The 18,035-nt window shown below is 36.3% G+C and overlaps 1 protein-coding gene across 10 annotated transcripts in view; it reads right to left on the reverse strand.

Moving 5' to 3' along the window:
- The window catches only part of LOC106057400 (rap1 GTPase-activating protein 1-like), a 508,422-nt gene that overhangs the window by 148,280 nt on the left and 342,107 nt on the right, over window positions 1-18,035 (reverse strand). For 2 of the 10 annotated variants that reach the window (XM_056007683.1, XM_056007684.1), the window contains exon 2: window positions 10,012-10,420. The exons of the other annotated variants lie outside the window; for them this stretch is intronic. In XM_056007683.1, the coding sequence (XP_055863658.1) occupies window positions 10,012-10,184 (173 nt within the window). In that variant the 5' untranslated portion in view covers window positions 10,185-10,420. The remainder of the gene's footprint in view (window positions 1-10,011; window positions 10,421-18,035) is intronic. 10 annotated transcript variants of the gene reach the window in all.

Raw genomic sequence — 18,035 nt, forward strand, 5'->3', positions numbered from 1 at the left:
GAAACGTGAAGATAGAAGAAAATAAACATTAAAAAAAGTGAACATATAAACGACAGTAAAAAGGAAACAAACCCAACAACAAGGCAATAAAAAATAAAGTGCGTGAGAAATAAAAGAAGTGTACATATTTACGTGATTAGACTTCAGCATCAACAAATAAAAACAACAAAAAAAAAACTTTAAAAAAAAACAACATATATTAAGTATAATTGTATCAAATACTTTGGATCAGTCATGTAATCAAATGAGTCATAGAAAGGGGAGAGGGGAGGAGAATTGTGAATGTTACAGTGATCGCTTTTTAAATAAATACAAAAATGTATGATTTGAATTCGAACTCGAGGGTTCAAGCCTCCATAAGGGGGCTAATTAAACATATACCACTAAGTATGTCAAGTACAATTTCTTTCCTTGTTCAATACCGAACAAAATAATTAATTACCAATAGTTACTAATTAACTGGTTAATATTTTTAAATTGATTCTGGTTTTGTCAGGTACAAGGAATAATTGTGCAAAATTTCAACTTGATCCGAGACTTTTACCACACAGACAGACAGAGTGAGTTGAAAAAAAAAAACTTGTTTAAGATTTCTGACTACAGAAAAACGCCAATGCTTCAACTGCCTCCACACTCTATTAGAGACACACATACACCTTATGTCACACACTTGTATCCTGCTTCTAGCACAAAAACACACAAACACAGTGAGCATCTCAACGAAACTTTTATTTTTTACAAAGTTTATATCAACTCCCTCTGTCTGTCCGTCTTAGCCAAGATCAGTGACGCTCAACCATATTAGGTCGGCAGACCTTTTCTATTTCCGACACTCGTGTCGCGGGCAAAATCATCGAAAAGGTTAAAAAAAAATAAGGAAATAAAAAAAAAACATTTCCTTTACCTGACAACACAAGAATCAATTAAAAAAAAGAAATTAGTTAATTAACTATTGGTAATTAATTATTCTGTATAAGTCGAACAAGGGAAATAATTTGTACTTGTCTGATGAGGTGGTACAAGCTGAATTAATACCTTTGTAGGTCGCTGCTTAAAACGTGGAAAATAATTACGGTGAGAAAGTGTTAAAAGCGATCACCCAGAGACCCCATTATTTCTACCCTCCCCAACTGGTACAGGCAAGTGATAGGATCATAGTGTACTGAGTAGACTTAAAGCATGAAATAGAGCTAAACAAAAACAATCGGTAAAAAATATTTCTAATTGCACACAGATTTATTATTATTAGTCTATATCTATTACAAATTTAATTACATGACTGATCCAAACTAATTGATACAACTATTCTAAACATAAACCTTGTTTACAACTGTTGTTGATGTGTTTTGAAATAGTTAGTAAAGGGCAGTAACTGTGATAAAAAGTTTGCAAACAAAACAGAAAAGAAACCCAGAGAAGTGGCGCCTAGATGTTTAATGGGGGCGATTGAGCAGCACAGCAATCTGTGAGCTGGTGAATTTTTTATGTTGTTTTGTGTCAAATGTTGAGCTTCTAATATCTGATGTCAAAGTTTCATCCTTTTGTAGATATACAACGTCCATCTAGAAGTATTTTCTTTGCAGTGTCAATTTTTTTACTTTGGTCATGACCGACTTTTTGTCTACTTTTGTACTTACTCTCAATGACCGAGGAACAATTGTGTAATAGTTCCGCACTTGTGTCTAATTTCCAACGACCTCAATCGCCACAAGCAAGAATTATCTTTTCTAGTAAAAAAAATTCGGAAGACTTTGTAGCGGGCCGCCTCTTTGCTTTTTTTATCACAAATACTTCATAGTAAGAGACACTGGATAAACAAAACAGAACAATTTCGAGTTTTGTCAAGGATAGGGGGAGATAAACTTCCAGAGTTGGTCACCTTGTAACATAACATTTCTTTCTCTTACCATCGTCTCTGTATTTTTTTGTATTTTTTTTTTAATTCTCTTTTCCGTAAATCTTTTCTTGCGGCCTTTATTTTTTACCTTTCCTTTTGGTATTTCTTTTTTTTTTTTTTTATTTTAACAGTCTCTTTTGATTGTATATAAAGATTTTTTATCTTTACTTTTTCTTTTCTCTTTTTTGATCTCTCTCTCTCCTTCTCTCTAGCTTCATCTCCATAATAATTATTCGAACTCACGAGTACGTTATGGGAAACTGTCGTGTGCTTTTATCATCAACAAATAAACTTTGTTTGGAGGATTTACTATGCCTTGAACTCAAGAACACAACAAGCACAAGAAACAAGACTACTTTTACTTTTGAAAAACAAAGCCTATCTAAGTGAAAGAACCGCCAACTACTGCCATTAATTTGAAAATTACAGGCTTAAGCTCCCTTCCTGCTACATAAAACAAAATTTAATTAGTACTAAATGATTAACTAATTGGTTATTTTTCGGATTGGTTCGTGTATTGTTGTCGACTATATATAATTATGTAAAATTTCAACTTGATCCGAGAATGGAAAGTGGGAAAAAAACGTGTCAAAACGTAATAAGGGGACTAAATTCATATGGTATATCCACATCTCTCATTAAGTAGCATTTATTTCACATATTTCGAAATTTAAAAAAAAAATCACAGACTGACAGAGAATATAAGCTTTGTAAAAAAAAGAAATAATCAACTGAATGTAGACCAGCTGTAATCTGTTGAGTAGTTACAAAAAGAGAGTTGGCCAAATAAATCAAATCACATTGTAACTTTTGTTATCAGTGATAATTATCGGTCAAAAAAGAAAGGTAGCTTCTGTAATCCCTTGTTACTCGCACAGACCATATCAGGCGTAAACAAAATTAGTGTGATGTCCAGTCAGTCAATGGCGGTCGAGTTGGCAAGATTGTATCGCTCAGCATGGTCATGTTTCGCCTATGGAGTGGCCAGAACTCTAGTTATCGTTTCAAACAGAAGTCAAGTGTTCAGGGAGAGAGCAGTGTTTTGTCAGAATCTCTGTACGGCTCAAAAGGGGCACTTAGAAACACCAGGATTTTTAAACCACAGATCAATATTTGACACAAATTAGCATTCAACGATTTCACTAAATAAATCCTCACTGAAGAAATCCAAGAAATAACAAGCTTACTTCCATTCCCAGTGATGATCTAACCCTAAACACTGAAATTTTCACACAACAAATTCAAGACATTTAGTCAATGAATGAAGTATTCTGTTCACATACATACCATGGGAATAGCCTTTGAAGAGCGGGTCTGCAAAGCATCCACACAATCCTGATGCAGTCTTAGCTGCGATGGGCGGACACATCTGCAGAATGGAAGACCGCCGCATCCCTAAACGACTCCTGTATGGCCAATTAAGGAAAGGAAAGCGCTCGCAAGGCGGTCAAAGAAAACGCTTCAGGGACACCCTCAAAGCTTCTCTGAAGGCGTTCAGCATAGACCCAGCCACCTGGGAGACACAGGCACATGACAGAGCATCATGGGGTAGCGCTGTGAAAACTGGCGCACAGGTTACTGAGGAAAAGAGAACAACGTATGCAGAAGAAAAACGCCAGAGAAGAAAAGCAAGGCCCACGACACTAGCTCCAGCTGGAACAACCTACCCATTGTGCAGCCGAACATTCCGGGCTCACATAAGTCTCACCAGCGTCATGAGGAGGCACCAAACCCCAGTGCAAAGCCCTCAGCCCTCTGGATGACAAAAGTGGTCATCATTATCGAACCACGATGGACGAACTATATAAAACAATGGCATTTACGTTTGTGTAACTCTTTCATATAATGACATAAATAAATAACAACAACAACAAAAAAATACAATTTGAGTTAGGGTTAGAATGAGTTGGCCTCCTTCAATCGTAGAGCGACTATGGTTCATCTTGATCACGTTTTCATGAGGCTGTGGCGCCCTATTTTAGAGAGACGCTCCCGTCCACAAATATCGAAGGTAACGGTGTCTTTCGCTTTGGTGGTAAAGGAGCTGGCCATGTTTCGTATGAGACGCTTTTCTTCCAGACCTGAGGCCCATGTTTTTGGCTGTCTATAGCTTTCTTGGTCATTGTCTCTATCCATCACATGGAAAGAAAAAGTGTGCAATATCTTTCTAGTTTACGAGATCGAAACGGGACGGACGGACAGACGGATAGATGGACAGACATTTCGCACAAAACTAATAGCTAAAAACAGAATAGCAGGATATGTTTTAGTGGCTTCTTAGAAAAATGCATATAGCTTTTAAAAATTCTTATGATATTGTTGAAAAATTGATTAAAACTAAATTTATTTTAAAACATGTATAACACAAAAAACTTTTTTTCTGTTAGAGATGAAATATTATTTCAATATTGTCTCGTTATGTAGCTTATGGGGACATATAGGAAACCATCAGTGGTTGGACGCTACAATGACTTCATGGGTAATATAGAATAAAGAACAAATCTATTCACTATACACTTGTGAGTTATGATACACAAAAAAAGTTTAGCCCGCAATTTCATTTCTATTTGAATCTAATTATAAAACTGTAAATAAAATACAAACCTATGCCGAAAATAAGCGCATCTTTCAACAGTTTTATGAAACAAATGATGAAAAAGGTGTTAGACTCTTGTTGTAAACTGAAGTTCGCTGGATTTCGAAAGGGGTTTGTTAATGGTTATGGCTCGTTTTTTAAGCTCTTAAATACATTTTTTTTTTTTTGAGAAACGGGAAGATTCAACGGTTGGCGATGACTTAAAGCAGGCTAAAAAAATGTTTTACATGGTAGGCATCTAACACAAATGAATGAAACGAACCTCCGACTGTAAACTGAAGTTCGCTGGATTTCGAAAGAGGTTTGTTAATGGTTAGGGTTAGGGTTAGAATCTCACATAACTTGTTTGTTGACAAATGAATTACTGCCCAAGGACACCGATATCTATGCAATTCACATAACAATGCTCTATGAAGAAATTAAGATTCGCTTCTAAAATTAAAAATATATATATATTAATGACAATTATTAAACATCTGTTACTGACGTTCAAATTGAGTTGCATGAAAAAATAAATTTACAAAATCATGTCTTCAGTAAAAAATAATGTAAACATAGGAGGCACTCAGTGGCGTAGCTAGGGTGTGGGGAGGGGGGAAATTTGATTGCTTTTTTAATTAATTAAATTAAATATTACGCAAAATGCATCGGCCTCCAAAGATGTCAAGCCCCCTGGCCCCCAAACGATGGAAATTCTAGCTACGCCCCTAGAGCCACAACAGAGATGTGGCTGCATTTAAATGTTTCAGTAAAATTCCAAACTTTGGTCGAAAATGGAATTATGTTTTAGCTATTCCATCAACATACATGGTTAACCTAGATTTAGTGCGTAACAAAGTTAATGAATAAGCAAAGAAATAGACTGGATGTAGCAAATAGAGGAGACCTTCGCCTTGCCTTGGCTAATTTAAAGCTTGAAATTTCTAATATTGTCAGACTGCAGGAGGCACAAGGTTACCATTAGCTTAATCTCATTTTGTAGTGAATTCAGCAATAATAATATTTATATTAAAAATTAAAACTAAATTTACGGCCCTAATATTCAAAACTTCAAACGGAGACTATTCTTAGGATTTGAAAGAAAGTCTTTACAATTAATTTGTGTGTGTAATCACTGCAAATTATATGACATAATTTTTGCATAATGATAATATTGGCTGTTTTTACCTTTGATTCCGAAGATTACGGCTGAGTCCAGTGTTTCACATAACTACGGAAACCCAACTGCGACCTACATATTTTCCCGAAATTTATGCAGACAAAGCCGTTGTATGCTAGCTTTTCTTTGAGTATCAGATATTTGTCCCGCAGTTTTTGTAAGAGCTCTCGGACTGTTTCTCTCAGACGCTATCTGCTGCCAGAGAATGCTGCCAGGTACTTTCCTCTATGCCAGTGAGAGCGAAATGGCGCCTGAATAAATCTCTATAGCGCTAACGGGGGAGAGGGGCACCTCAAAGCTCGTCAGTCATAGGCCAAGGAGTTTACAACAATCGCCTTTGGCATGCGGTCGTCTCTCAAGCGGGATAAGTGTTATTGACAGCATAAAAATTAATAAATAGATAATATTTTGTTCAAATTTTCCTTCTCACGCTTCTTTATAACTGTTTTTCTTAGAGGGGGGCGCTGGAGGATTTTTTTAAAGAAAAAATTCGAAAAGGGGGCGGTAGGCCAAAAAAGGTTGAAGACCACTGATCTAGACAATGGTCTTCTAAAGTATGCAGTCTAACTAGTAGATCTAGACAATGGTCTTCTAAACTATGCAGTCTAACTAGTAGATCTAGACAATGGTCTTCTAAACTATGCAGTCTAACTAGTAGATCTAGACAATGGACTTCTAAACTATGCAGTTTAACTAGTAGATCTAGAAGCAATGGTCTTCTAAACTATTCAGTCTAACTAGTAGATCTAGACAATGGTCTTCTAAACTATGCAGTCTAACTAGTAGATCTAGAAGCAATGGTCTTCTAAACTATGCAGTCTAACTAGTAGATCTAGAAGCAATGGTCTTCTAAACTATGCAGTCTAACTAGTAGATCTAGAAGCAATGGTCTTCTAAACTATGCAGTCTAACTAGTAGATCTAGAAGCAATGGTCTTCTAAACTATGCAGTCTAACTAGTAGATCTAGAAGCAATGGTCTTCTAAACTATGCAGTCTAACTAGTAGATCTAGAAGCAATGGTCTTCTAAACTATGCAGTCTAACTAGTGGATCTAGACAATGGTCTTCTAAACTATCCAGTCTAACTAGTAGATCTAGACAATGGTCTTCTAAACTATGCAGTCTAACTAGTAGATCTCTAGAAGCAATGGTCTTCTAAACTATGCAGTCTAACTAGTAGATCTAGAAGCAATGGTCTTCTAAACTATGCAGTCTAACTAGTAGATCTAGAAGCAATGGTCTTCTAAACTATGCAGTCTAACTAGTAGATCTAGACAATGGTCTTCTAAACTATGCAGTCTAACTAGTAGATCTAGACAATGGTCTTCTAAACTATGCAGTCTAACTAGTAGATCTAGACAATGGTCTTCTAAACTATGCAGTCTAACTAGTAGATCTAGACAATGGTCTTCTAAACTATGCAGTCTAACTAGTAGATCTATACAATGGTCTTCTAAACTATGCAGTGTAACTAGTAGATCTAGACAATGGTCTTCTAAACTATGCAGTCTAACTAGTAGATCTAGAAGCAATGGTCTTCTAAACTATGCAGTCTAACTAGTAGATCTAGAAGCAATGGTCTTCTAAACTATGCAGTCTAACTAGTAGATCTAGACAATGGTCTTCTAAACTATGCAAACAAGTAGATCTAGAAGCAATGGTCTTCTAAACTATGCAGTCTAACTAGTAGATCTAGAAGCAATGGTCTTCTAAACTATGCAGTCTAACTAGTAGATCTCTAGAAGCAATGGTCTTCTAAACTATGCAGTCTAACTAGTAGATCTAGAAGCAATGGTCTTCTAAACTATGCAGTCTAACTAGTAGATCTAGAAGCAATGGTCTTCTAAACTATGCAGTCTAACTAGTAGATCTAGACAATGGTCTTCTAAACTATGCAGTCTAACTAGTAGATCTAGACAATGGTCTTCTAAACTATGCAGTCTAACTAGTAGATCTAGACAATGGTCTTCTAAACTATGCAGTCTAACTAGTAGATCTAGACAATGGTCTTCTAAACTATGCAGTCTAACTAGTAGATCTATACAATGGTCTTCTAAACTATGCAGTGTAACTAGTAGATCTAGACAATGGTCTTCTAAACTATGCAGTCTAACTAGTAGATCTAGAAGCAATGGTCTTCTAAACTATGCAGTCTAACTAGTAGATCTAGAAGCAATGGTCTTCTAAACTATGCAGTCTAACTAGTAGATCTAGACAATGGTCTTCTAAACTATGCAAACAAGTAGATCTAGAAGCAATGGTCTTCTAAACTATGCAGTCTAACTAGTAGATCTAGAAGCAATGGTCTTCTAAACTATGCAGTCTAACTAGTAGATCTAGACAATGGTCTTCTAAACTATGCAGTCTAACTAGTAGATCTAGAAGCAATGGTCTTCTAAACTATGCAGTCTAACTATAGATCTAGACAATGGTCTTCTAAACTATGCAGTCTAACTAGTAGATCTAGAAGCAATGGTCTTCTAAACTATGCAGTCTAACTAGTAGATCTAAACATTTGTGAATAAACTCGGGATTATTATAGAGACTTAGAGCTAAGCTAGCAGATTTATGATGGAGCCATAACGTTCTGCCATGTTTCGCAATTCCTGTTCGAGCTTCCCACCAATCGGAGGCCCTAGAAAGCTGCCAGTTTGCCTAAGCCTAAAGCCGGCCCTGCCTGGTTTGGTTTGTATTGTAGTCGTTAGATGTGGGATTTGCAAAAAGGAATATAATTACTGTAATCTACCTTTTGTATACATTTTTGATATTTTAAAAGATTTTATCTACAGTAAGAAGAAATATACGTTTACGCAACGAAAATAGAGTCAGGAAGAAAAGAACAAAACGCGATATAAAGAAATGTAGGCTCAACACAAACCAATGGAATCTAAAGAACAAGGAACTTAATAAAAACAGGAAAATTTGGAGAGGCTTCGATGAAGTTCCATGGACGTGATTTAAATACTTGAACTAATGCTGCAAGCGTAAGATCTCACGGATTTTGTGGGTATAAAAAATAAAAATGAAAACTAAATTATTTGTGTAGATGATTCCATCCATACTTCCGTGTTCTGAACACCGGAGACAACAACAGAAAAGTTTCTTTTTATAGATTCGCATTTATTTTTGAAACTCCGTGGTGATATATTTTAGGCACATCCATCTTCCTCTTTTTTGTTTTTAAAGTTAGAGTGCATTCTAATGACATGACTACTTTTAGAGTGCCTTCTAATGACATGACTACTTTGAGAGTGCATTCTAATGACATGACTACTTTTAGAGTGCCTTCTAATGACATGACTACTTTGAGAGTGCATTCTAATGACATGACTACTTTGAGAGTGCATTCTAATGACATGACTACTTTGAGAGTGCATTCTAATGACATGACTACTTTGAGAGTGCATTCTAATGACATGACTACTTTGAGAGTGCATTCTAATGACATGAATACTTTGAGAGTGCATTTTAATGACATGACTACTTTGAGAGTGCATTCCTTATGCTTGCTTCATTAGTGTGACTAAATGAATAACAATAAAATAATTCTACTTAAAGATGTCATATCGTCAGGGAACCCAAATGTAAACTATAATTTTTTAAATATCAAATATAATAATAATATTACTGGGGCAGACACATTTCATTGGAGAACGCGTGAGGGAGAATTATCAGTTATAAAAGGGGACTAGCCTAAAAAAAATTAACCATATCTGTGAATACTGAAAGATTAGTTTCCCTATTGGTATCACACAAATAAGTTATTCCCAGTAATTAATTGACTAATTGTTTACTTTTTTGTATTGATTCATGTCTTGTCGAAGTCAATGAATAATTGTGCAATGTTTCAAATTGATCCGAGAATGGAATAGGGAGAGATAACGTGCACACACTTTTTACCAGACAGACAGACAGACATACAGAGTGAGTAGAAATAAGCTTTGTACAAATATGAAAACTTAACTTAAGAGACAATGGAAGCTGGTTAAATTAACAAGAAAGACATAACATACTTTAATATTAACCGACGGATAATGACAACTGATCTCGCGAGGCCCTTAACATGTCTAGGAAGATTTTTGTTGCCTGCTGCAGACCTACCACATCACTAGAAAATTTCTTAGTAGACAATGTTAAAGGACTACAAAGAATTTTGTTTCCTTCTAACAAAGCTCGGCATTGGTAGTGCCAGAGAGGAATAAAAGTTAATTTATTTCTATAATAATAATAACAACTGTAGTTTGTACATTTTTTTAAGACCAAAAAATCTTTCAAGTGTAATATTTACAAGGAAACATTGACATTCAACATCAGTGACTACAACATAATTGGCAACAAAGACAACAACAGCTGACCAACCTGCCAAAGCGTCCTTTTTTGTGTCCGAACGTGATACACGAGGTCCATTTCTTGGTTCTTTGGAACTGGTCAAACCGGATGTCCGCCTGAGCGACACTGTCTCTGAAATTTCGACAGCTCTGGGAGGCCACAATGTCTTTCAGGTAGAGTCGGTCATAGTGAGACTTTTTCATGATCACTAGCCGAGCTCAAGAGGACAGACTTGTGCAGAGTTTACACTCCAATTTGTCCTCGCACCAATACAATGAGCTGGCTGATAATATTTTTCAGATTTGTTTATTTTCTGTACGTTCCGTGTCGATGACAGCCAATTTTATTGACTCATTGTTTGCTTTGCTTAGAAATGGAATTATTTTGGAAAAACAAAAGACTTTTTGTATGTCATTAGTATATAGGCGTTGATCACAGACTATCAATCATAGAAGAGAAATGATAAGATTACGAGGTATAACAACATTAAATTATGGTAAGCGACAAATCACTGCACTATTTTGTTTTCTTTCCAAGGATTTGGGAAAACTTTACCTTTAATTTGTACAATCATCTAAGCACAATGACTAAAATTTTGTTTCTATATAAACTAGAAATTCCGTAGGGTAGTCATACTTAAAAAACTAAGCATTTAATAGACATTTATACAAATAAAATTTGTTTTATTTAGAGTAGTTTTAAATATTAAAATGTTGACACTATCAACAATGACATTTCTTTTTTGTTTCTAGTTTAAATTAAGTTTTCTATTTTATGTAAGTGAATTGTTTTCAGGAAGAGTTGTTACTGCTGTTGTATGTTATGATTAGTTTCCCTTTGCAAACTTTGGACCGTGAATTACCTACAACGTTACAAAAAAAACAATGATTTACAAACTAGGGGCCAAATCCGGTCCTCGACCGGAAAAGCCTGCCCTCTGCATTCTGGACCATAGACTCTCAGTTCCATTCGGATTCGACGTTGTTGTTTTTTTTGTCTAGTATTTTATTATTATTCTTATTTTTATTATTATTTAGAGCAGGAATGTCAAACACGGTGTTCGGGGGCCGCATGCGGCCCGCGACGACCTTGCGTGCGGCCCGCGTAACCACCTCAAAATTATTAAAATAATGTTAACTTGTTACACTGGAAAATAAGAGATGACAAACTACTAGAGTCGAAAAATAGTATTTGTTAAACTGAACAACGAGATTGAGTCTGTAGTCAAAACAAGGTATATTCTGTCAGACGTAATTGCAAGCCATAGAGCAAATCATTTAGTGGATGCGATTTCACGAAGGAGTGTGTCGTTTAAGCCAAAGTAATTTTTTAGAAAAGGTGAAAGCATTCACAGAAATAGCGTTAACTAGCAACACTGTGGCAGATTGAATGACAATGTCAGTCAGATTTTGTGAACATTATGTAGCGGGTGTAACACAGTTGACTATATTCATAATGGTCTGTGACAGGAATTTGGAGATACACAATGAACTACTTGAGATCTGTTCTATGCATAACACCACAACAAGCGAGGATGGTTTTGAGAAATGACAGGAGGTGATATTGCAGTATAATTTACCTTTGGTTAAGCTAGCTAGTCTAACAACGGATGGCGCACCAACCATCAAATGAAATGGTTTTGCTGCAAAGCTACTTGCAAACATAATAGAGACTAATGCTATGTTTAAATTTGCTCATTTTCAGTGCATCCATCATTCACCAAGAAACATTCTGCGCACAGCAATGACATCTCCAACATGTCATAAGATCGGTTTCCAAACTGAAGAATAGGTTCGGGATTTGGCTTGGCAGTTGATCTCACTGGTCAACTGTAAGACTTGAATTTGAAACTTCAAAGTAAAGACAAAATAGTCACAACTACGTGTAATCATGTGAAGTGCTTACAAGCAAAATTACGAATGTGGATAAATAAAATATGAAGAGGAAATCTTGTTCACTTCTGAACGTGTCAGGAACGTAAAAGATTAAATACGGCTGCAACATTTGGTAAATATGCCTTACACCTGGAATCGTTAGTAGATGCTTTCAATGACCGTTTTCGTGACTTCGTTCCGTACGAGCAAGAATTTTTTTGTTGTTTGTATCTCCATTCTCATTTGATTCTGAAATAGCTGCTGGTAATGTGCAACTAGAGCTGATAGAATAGCAGAGAGATTATTTGTTGAAATCGAAGTATATAGAATTGGTTGTGCCAACATTTTATAGTTATTTACCCTGAACGGTACGTTGAATAGCGGAAGTTTGCAGCCAAAATACTTGCTGTTTGCCAGCACTTATCCTCGTAAGCAGTTCCTTTCCATAATGAAAGCTAGAAAATCATCAAAATTTGTCATCAGTGATGAAAGTGTCAGTGGAAAACAAACTTCAACCTGACATTAATCAACTTGTATCCCATAAAAGATGTCAAGCATCAGAACAAAGAAAATAATGCGTAATCATATTAATTTTCAATTACCGAATGGTACTACACATTTAGCTAACTAAGGGACAGGTATGACGTTAATTATTGTATTCTATTAAATTGTTTCTAATTTACATAAAACGAGTAGGCTGTTTTGCAACTGATTTTGTGCTGCGGCCCCCAGGTCATAGTAAGTTTTTTATGCCGCCCATACACCATAATAAGTTTGACATGCCTGATTTAGAGTGATGCGACAGGTGGCGCCTGTGTTAGAAATGTATTTGGAGCCCAAGTGAAAGTTGCGAACTACTTTTACTGAAAGAACAATTAGACATCGAATACACCGAGTGTCAGCAAAGAGTTAGTTTGACTAACTGGGTGGAACTATAATACACCGAGTGTCAGCAAAGAGTTAGTTTGACTAACTGGGTGGAACTATAATACACCGAGTGTCAGCAAAGAGTTAGTTTGACTAACTGGGTGGAACTATAATACACCGAGTGTCAGCAAAGAGTTAGTTTGACTAACTGGGTGGAACTATAATACACCGAGTGTCAGCAAAGAGTTAGTTTGACTAACTGGGTGGAACTATAATACACCGAGTGTCAGCAAAGAGTTAGTTTGACTAACTGGGTGGAACTATAATACACCGAGTGTCAGCAAAGAGTTAGTTTGACTAACTGGGTGGAACTATAATACACCGAGTGTCAGCAAAGAGTTAGTTTGACTAACTGGGTGGAACTATAATACACCGAGTGTCAGCAAAGAGTTAGTTTGACTAACTGGGTGGAACTATAATACACCGAGTGTCAGCAAAGAGTTAGTTTGACTAACTGGGTGGAACTATAATACAACGACATTCTGATACGCTCAGAGTTAAATACACTTCAAATAGTAGTTAACTTACTAGACAGATGGCCTAGATAACTTACTAGACAGATGTCCTAGATAACTTACTAGACAGATGGCCTAGATAACTTACTAGACAGATAGCCAAGTATATACCTATATCTTGCTTCTTGTAGTCTTTTATCCCTTGTACACACTAAGCGATTAACAAATAATAGGCATATATATCTAGACACATAGATTCTTGATAGTGTGAATATATTCGAATGTATCAATACCTTAGCAAATTTAGAAAACGATTTTGAGGACAAGTTAGCCTACAACTGGATTCTCATCAAATAAATGTTACACATTTCGTGGGCCAGTTCGCCGGGTATTACCAGGGTCGACTTTGACACCCAGCTGGCCTCTGTGTAGCTCCAAACAGCTAGTACAACTACACCGATGTCGGTAAATTGAATGGTACTGTAGAGCTTGAAATCAGTTGAAACAGACGTTTTAAAAACAAAACAAACGGAATATAACTTTTAATTATCTTTTATTAATAAATAGACACAGATTCAACTTGAAAGTCAGATGTATGTAGAAACATCAGTGAAAGATAAAACTCATTACATATGTACGTCTTGTCTGTCACATGTCTCTAGCCAGTTTCCTCTTTCACCGCCAGTTCTTTTTCACTAACGAATTATGAAAGACCAGCTCGTAGTTTCATCAGAAACTCTTAGCTTACACAACTATAACATCCCTCTTATTTTCCCCATGGTTACGTAAACAGCACGTGCCTACACTCCATAAAAACTATGTTGTTTCATATGAGATCAAGGAATCTACTAAAACAAAATTACTGAAGAATCACTCAGCATAAGTAATCAGCATTGACACACCTAATTTAGAGCTATCAAAACTTTTTTTTTCTGCATGCGTTGTAGTGTCTACAATTTATATGTTCAACATTTAATTTGCTTAGCATACAAATTGTCAAAGCAGATACCTGATACAAATACGCTATCAATAAAAACTCTTGGAATTTTCCGAGCATTTAAGAACGCAACTTAAGAGTGAGCAGCTAGACTAGAGAGCTAACAAATACTGATGTTATTGTTTGAACAGATATATTGAAAACTGACACCTGCTAGAAACAAAACAACAAACAGAAATCTGATGAGCTATTTGTTTCGATTTTTCTCCCTTTACATATGAGTTGTTTAAAAAAAAATGCTAAATAATATTGTCTTTGAATGTCAGCCCCTGGGAAGGGGGGAGATGGGGACAGGGGACAAAACCAGTGAAACAGAAGAAGAGAAATGTGAGTAGTCCAGTGAACTACAGGACAAATCAACTCCCAAGTGAAATAAACTTGTTGCTGTAACGTGAGACTTGTAAACAGAATTAGGATTGAAAAGTTAAACACACTCTACTGATTATGGACGGCAGTGAAGAGACCCAGGAAAGACAAGATGTTGGACTCGATGTTTGCTAAAGGGAGACAGAAAACCTTCAAGTACTTGATGACATCCGTTCGTTTTTTTTTTTCTTTTCTTGTTTTTTTTTTTTTTGTTCTAGTTTTTAAAAAAAATTGCTTTTGTTCTAGATTAAATCTTGAGTGTGTTTGTGCGCTTGTGTTGAGGTTGTAGACAAAGATGTAACAAAAAAAAGCAGAGTGTGGGAGTCCTTGTCCTAGAAGTATTGGCTTTATTCACAGAACTTGAATTCTAATGACAACAACTAATACCAAATAATATACATGACATATATACAGTGCCAAATTTTTGTCAGTGGGGGCCCTGGATCCTCAAGCTTCATTATAAATGTATTTAATAATTTAATGAAGTATCTCGCATTCGCGAAAATGGAAATGGATTACTTGTGAATTTATTTTCATTGTCCTTATTTCTTATATTTAAATGCATATTTGCTAAGTATTTTTTTTTAAGATGGAGGGCCCCCTTTAAGGATGAGGTTTCGTGAGGCCGCAAAGTCTTGTACTGTGGTAAATCCGGACCTGCTTATTCAGCTCTTGGTTCTAGACTCTAGAGACAAAAGAACTGAAAAAAAGCGCATACACAATTGGCGTGATTCACTGGAAGAAACGGAACAAGCCTATGTGATACTTAGCTTTGATACTTAGCTTTATTGGACCAACAATTCTTAAAGACATAACAAACAGACTACGTCCGTTAGAAATAAAAAAAAACAGGGAGGTGGGGCCCGGGAGGTATCGTCTTGATTTTCAGGTTAGTATATGACACAAGACTTAACAATGTGACTAGATTCACATTTTGGTGATTTGAGTAATAACTTTTTTTTCGCATTTTAATAAAGCATAAACTAATATTTAATTACTAAATAAAGAGCCAAGTCTGTACTTTGGTTTTGAAACTATATTTTTACAAAGCTTATATGGATTCACTCCGACTGTCTGTCTGGTACAGACTTTGTACACGTTAATTTCTCCCACTTCCCATTCTCGGATCACGTTAAACTTTCGTAATAATATTCATAGTTGATGAAATTCAATGAATCAATGTACATAGCAACCGATTAGTTAATCAATTAGTGGCAATTAATTAATGTTTGTTATATACAGAAAAGGTGAGATTAGCCTTGCAATGCTGAGAGATAATGTAGTGATTTATCGGTTCTTCTCATTAGATATGCTTTGTTTATTATCATGGCGGTGTTTTATTTTGATTGTTTTAATATTTATCTATAATTAAGAAAGCATTTGATAGTGTTTACCGAGAATCACTATGGAAAATAGAGAATACGGCATCCCAGAAAAATGTGTCCAGATCCTACGACACCTTTACAGTCAGTCTAGTTGCTGCATTAAAACAGAAGGAACAACCGATTTTTTTTTAGCATCGAGACAGGTGTGAGACAGGGGTGCATCTTATCTCCCTTCCATTTCCTCCAAGCCATCGACTACATAATGTGGAGAGCAATGAACCAGACTGCCTTTGGTATTCCATGGCGTGAACAAAACCGAATGACGGACTTGGACTTTGCTGATGATGTTGCACTACTCTGGGCTACAAATAAATGCATTCAAGAAATGACGGAGAGCCTAGATAGAGAGGCACCCAAAATTGGCCTCCGCATAAACCTGGATAAGACTAAAATTTTGCGAGTGGGATATAAGGCAAAGCGTGCCCCCGCAAGACTTGGCGAGTCAAAGCTTGAAGAGCTGGACAAGTTCACGTACCTTGACAGCATCATAACAAATGATTGGGATGCCTACCATGATGTAGCGTGCCGAATAGGAAAGGCAGGGAGCATTTTCCAAAGGCTGCAACCTACTTGGACAAGCCAAGCCATTGGGCTCGAGACAAAAATACACCTTCTCAACACAAACGTCATTCCAACTGCAACATATGCATGTGAGATATGGAAGTCATCTGTCAAAATTAAGAAAAGACTAACTGTGGCTCAACAAAAATGGCTGAGACGGATTTTGGGAGTCAGTTACACAGATCGGGTCTCAAGCAAGGAAATCCTATGCCGAACTGGGAGTCGAACACTTAGTTAGGTTTTGACAGAGCGTCGCATGAGGTTTGCGGGACATGTTCTACGACAAAACAAACTACGCATACCAAGAGTTGCGATGACATGGAGGCCAATACGAGGAAGGCGCTAACAGGGCGGTCCTCGTATCACTTGGCGCCACACCTTCATGGAGGACCTCAGAACTGTGGACACCAGGTTGGAGGAGGCTTCAGACATTGCCAGTGACAGATCTTTATGGAGACAGCTTGCTGCCCAACGGCGCGGGAGCACGTACATGTAAATAAGTCTATAATTATAAATTAAGATTCATAAAAGGTTTACTATAATTGTGGCCACGTGTCAATGCTAATTTAAAAATTATAAAGCTATGCAAAATTTGAATTTCATTACAGATATACATTTTTAAATTGAAAACTCTCAAAAAGTATACTACATTTTACAGCTGGTTTATTAGTCTTCAATACTGTACCTACTGTCAAAATGTCATGGTTTTAGTAACAACTAAATGTCCCCAAAAACTTGATGTCAATAATATTTAGATACATAGATTAAGTAGCGACTCTTCGTTGGAGAGGTCAGTACTACTTATTGGCCAAATTTACAACATCAGAATTGAAGCGTATGAAATCATGCTTATGCAATGAAATATTCATCTAGAAATGAAAGAATTGTGATCCAAACTTTGTACCAGTCTTTAGTTCTCTACAGTCAACAAAATCATGCAAAGCTGTTCAAGTATTGAACAAATGTTCGTACAGACGTTATAGGTTCAGATCTTTTTAGTGCACAACATGACAATAATGGAAGAAGCCGCTGAGAAATAAATATATGATTCTGTTAGAACGTATGCAAGGAGTTAAAAACCAACAAACTTGACCAGAATAAGGAACCTGAAGTAAGTCTCAGTAGACAGAGAGAGAAGTGACCACGGGCCTACTTGTTAAACATTTGTTTCTTTAAGCGTTAAACTCAAGAGCAAAGCTTAATGGCTCAAATGTATTCTTCTGAGTCTTAATTGACTTGGCCATCGTATCGTAAGGAAGGGAAGAATTACCATACCAGACACTGTGGTCATTGTCGACTTTCCAAGTAGATAATTACTATTGAGAGTTGTAGTTACTGTCTAATGACCCCCCCCCCTCTAGATTCAGTGAAAGGGCTAGAGTTTTGGGCTAAGGTTAGGGATAGCGTTAGGGTTATGGTTTATGCAAATTTCTTTTATTGTGTTCTAGTATATTTCATTTACTGTTTTCTACTAATATTTCTTTTCGTT

This window comes from Biomphalaria glabrata, chromosome 13 (genome assembly GCF_947242115.1).
Source record: "Biomphalaria glabrata chromosome 13, xgBioGlab47.1, whole genome shotgun sequence".
In the NCBI taxonomy this organism is placed as follows: domain Eukaryota; kingdom Metazoa; phylum Mollusca; class Gastropoda; family Planorbidae; genus Biomphalaria; species Biomphalaria glabrata.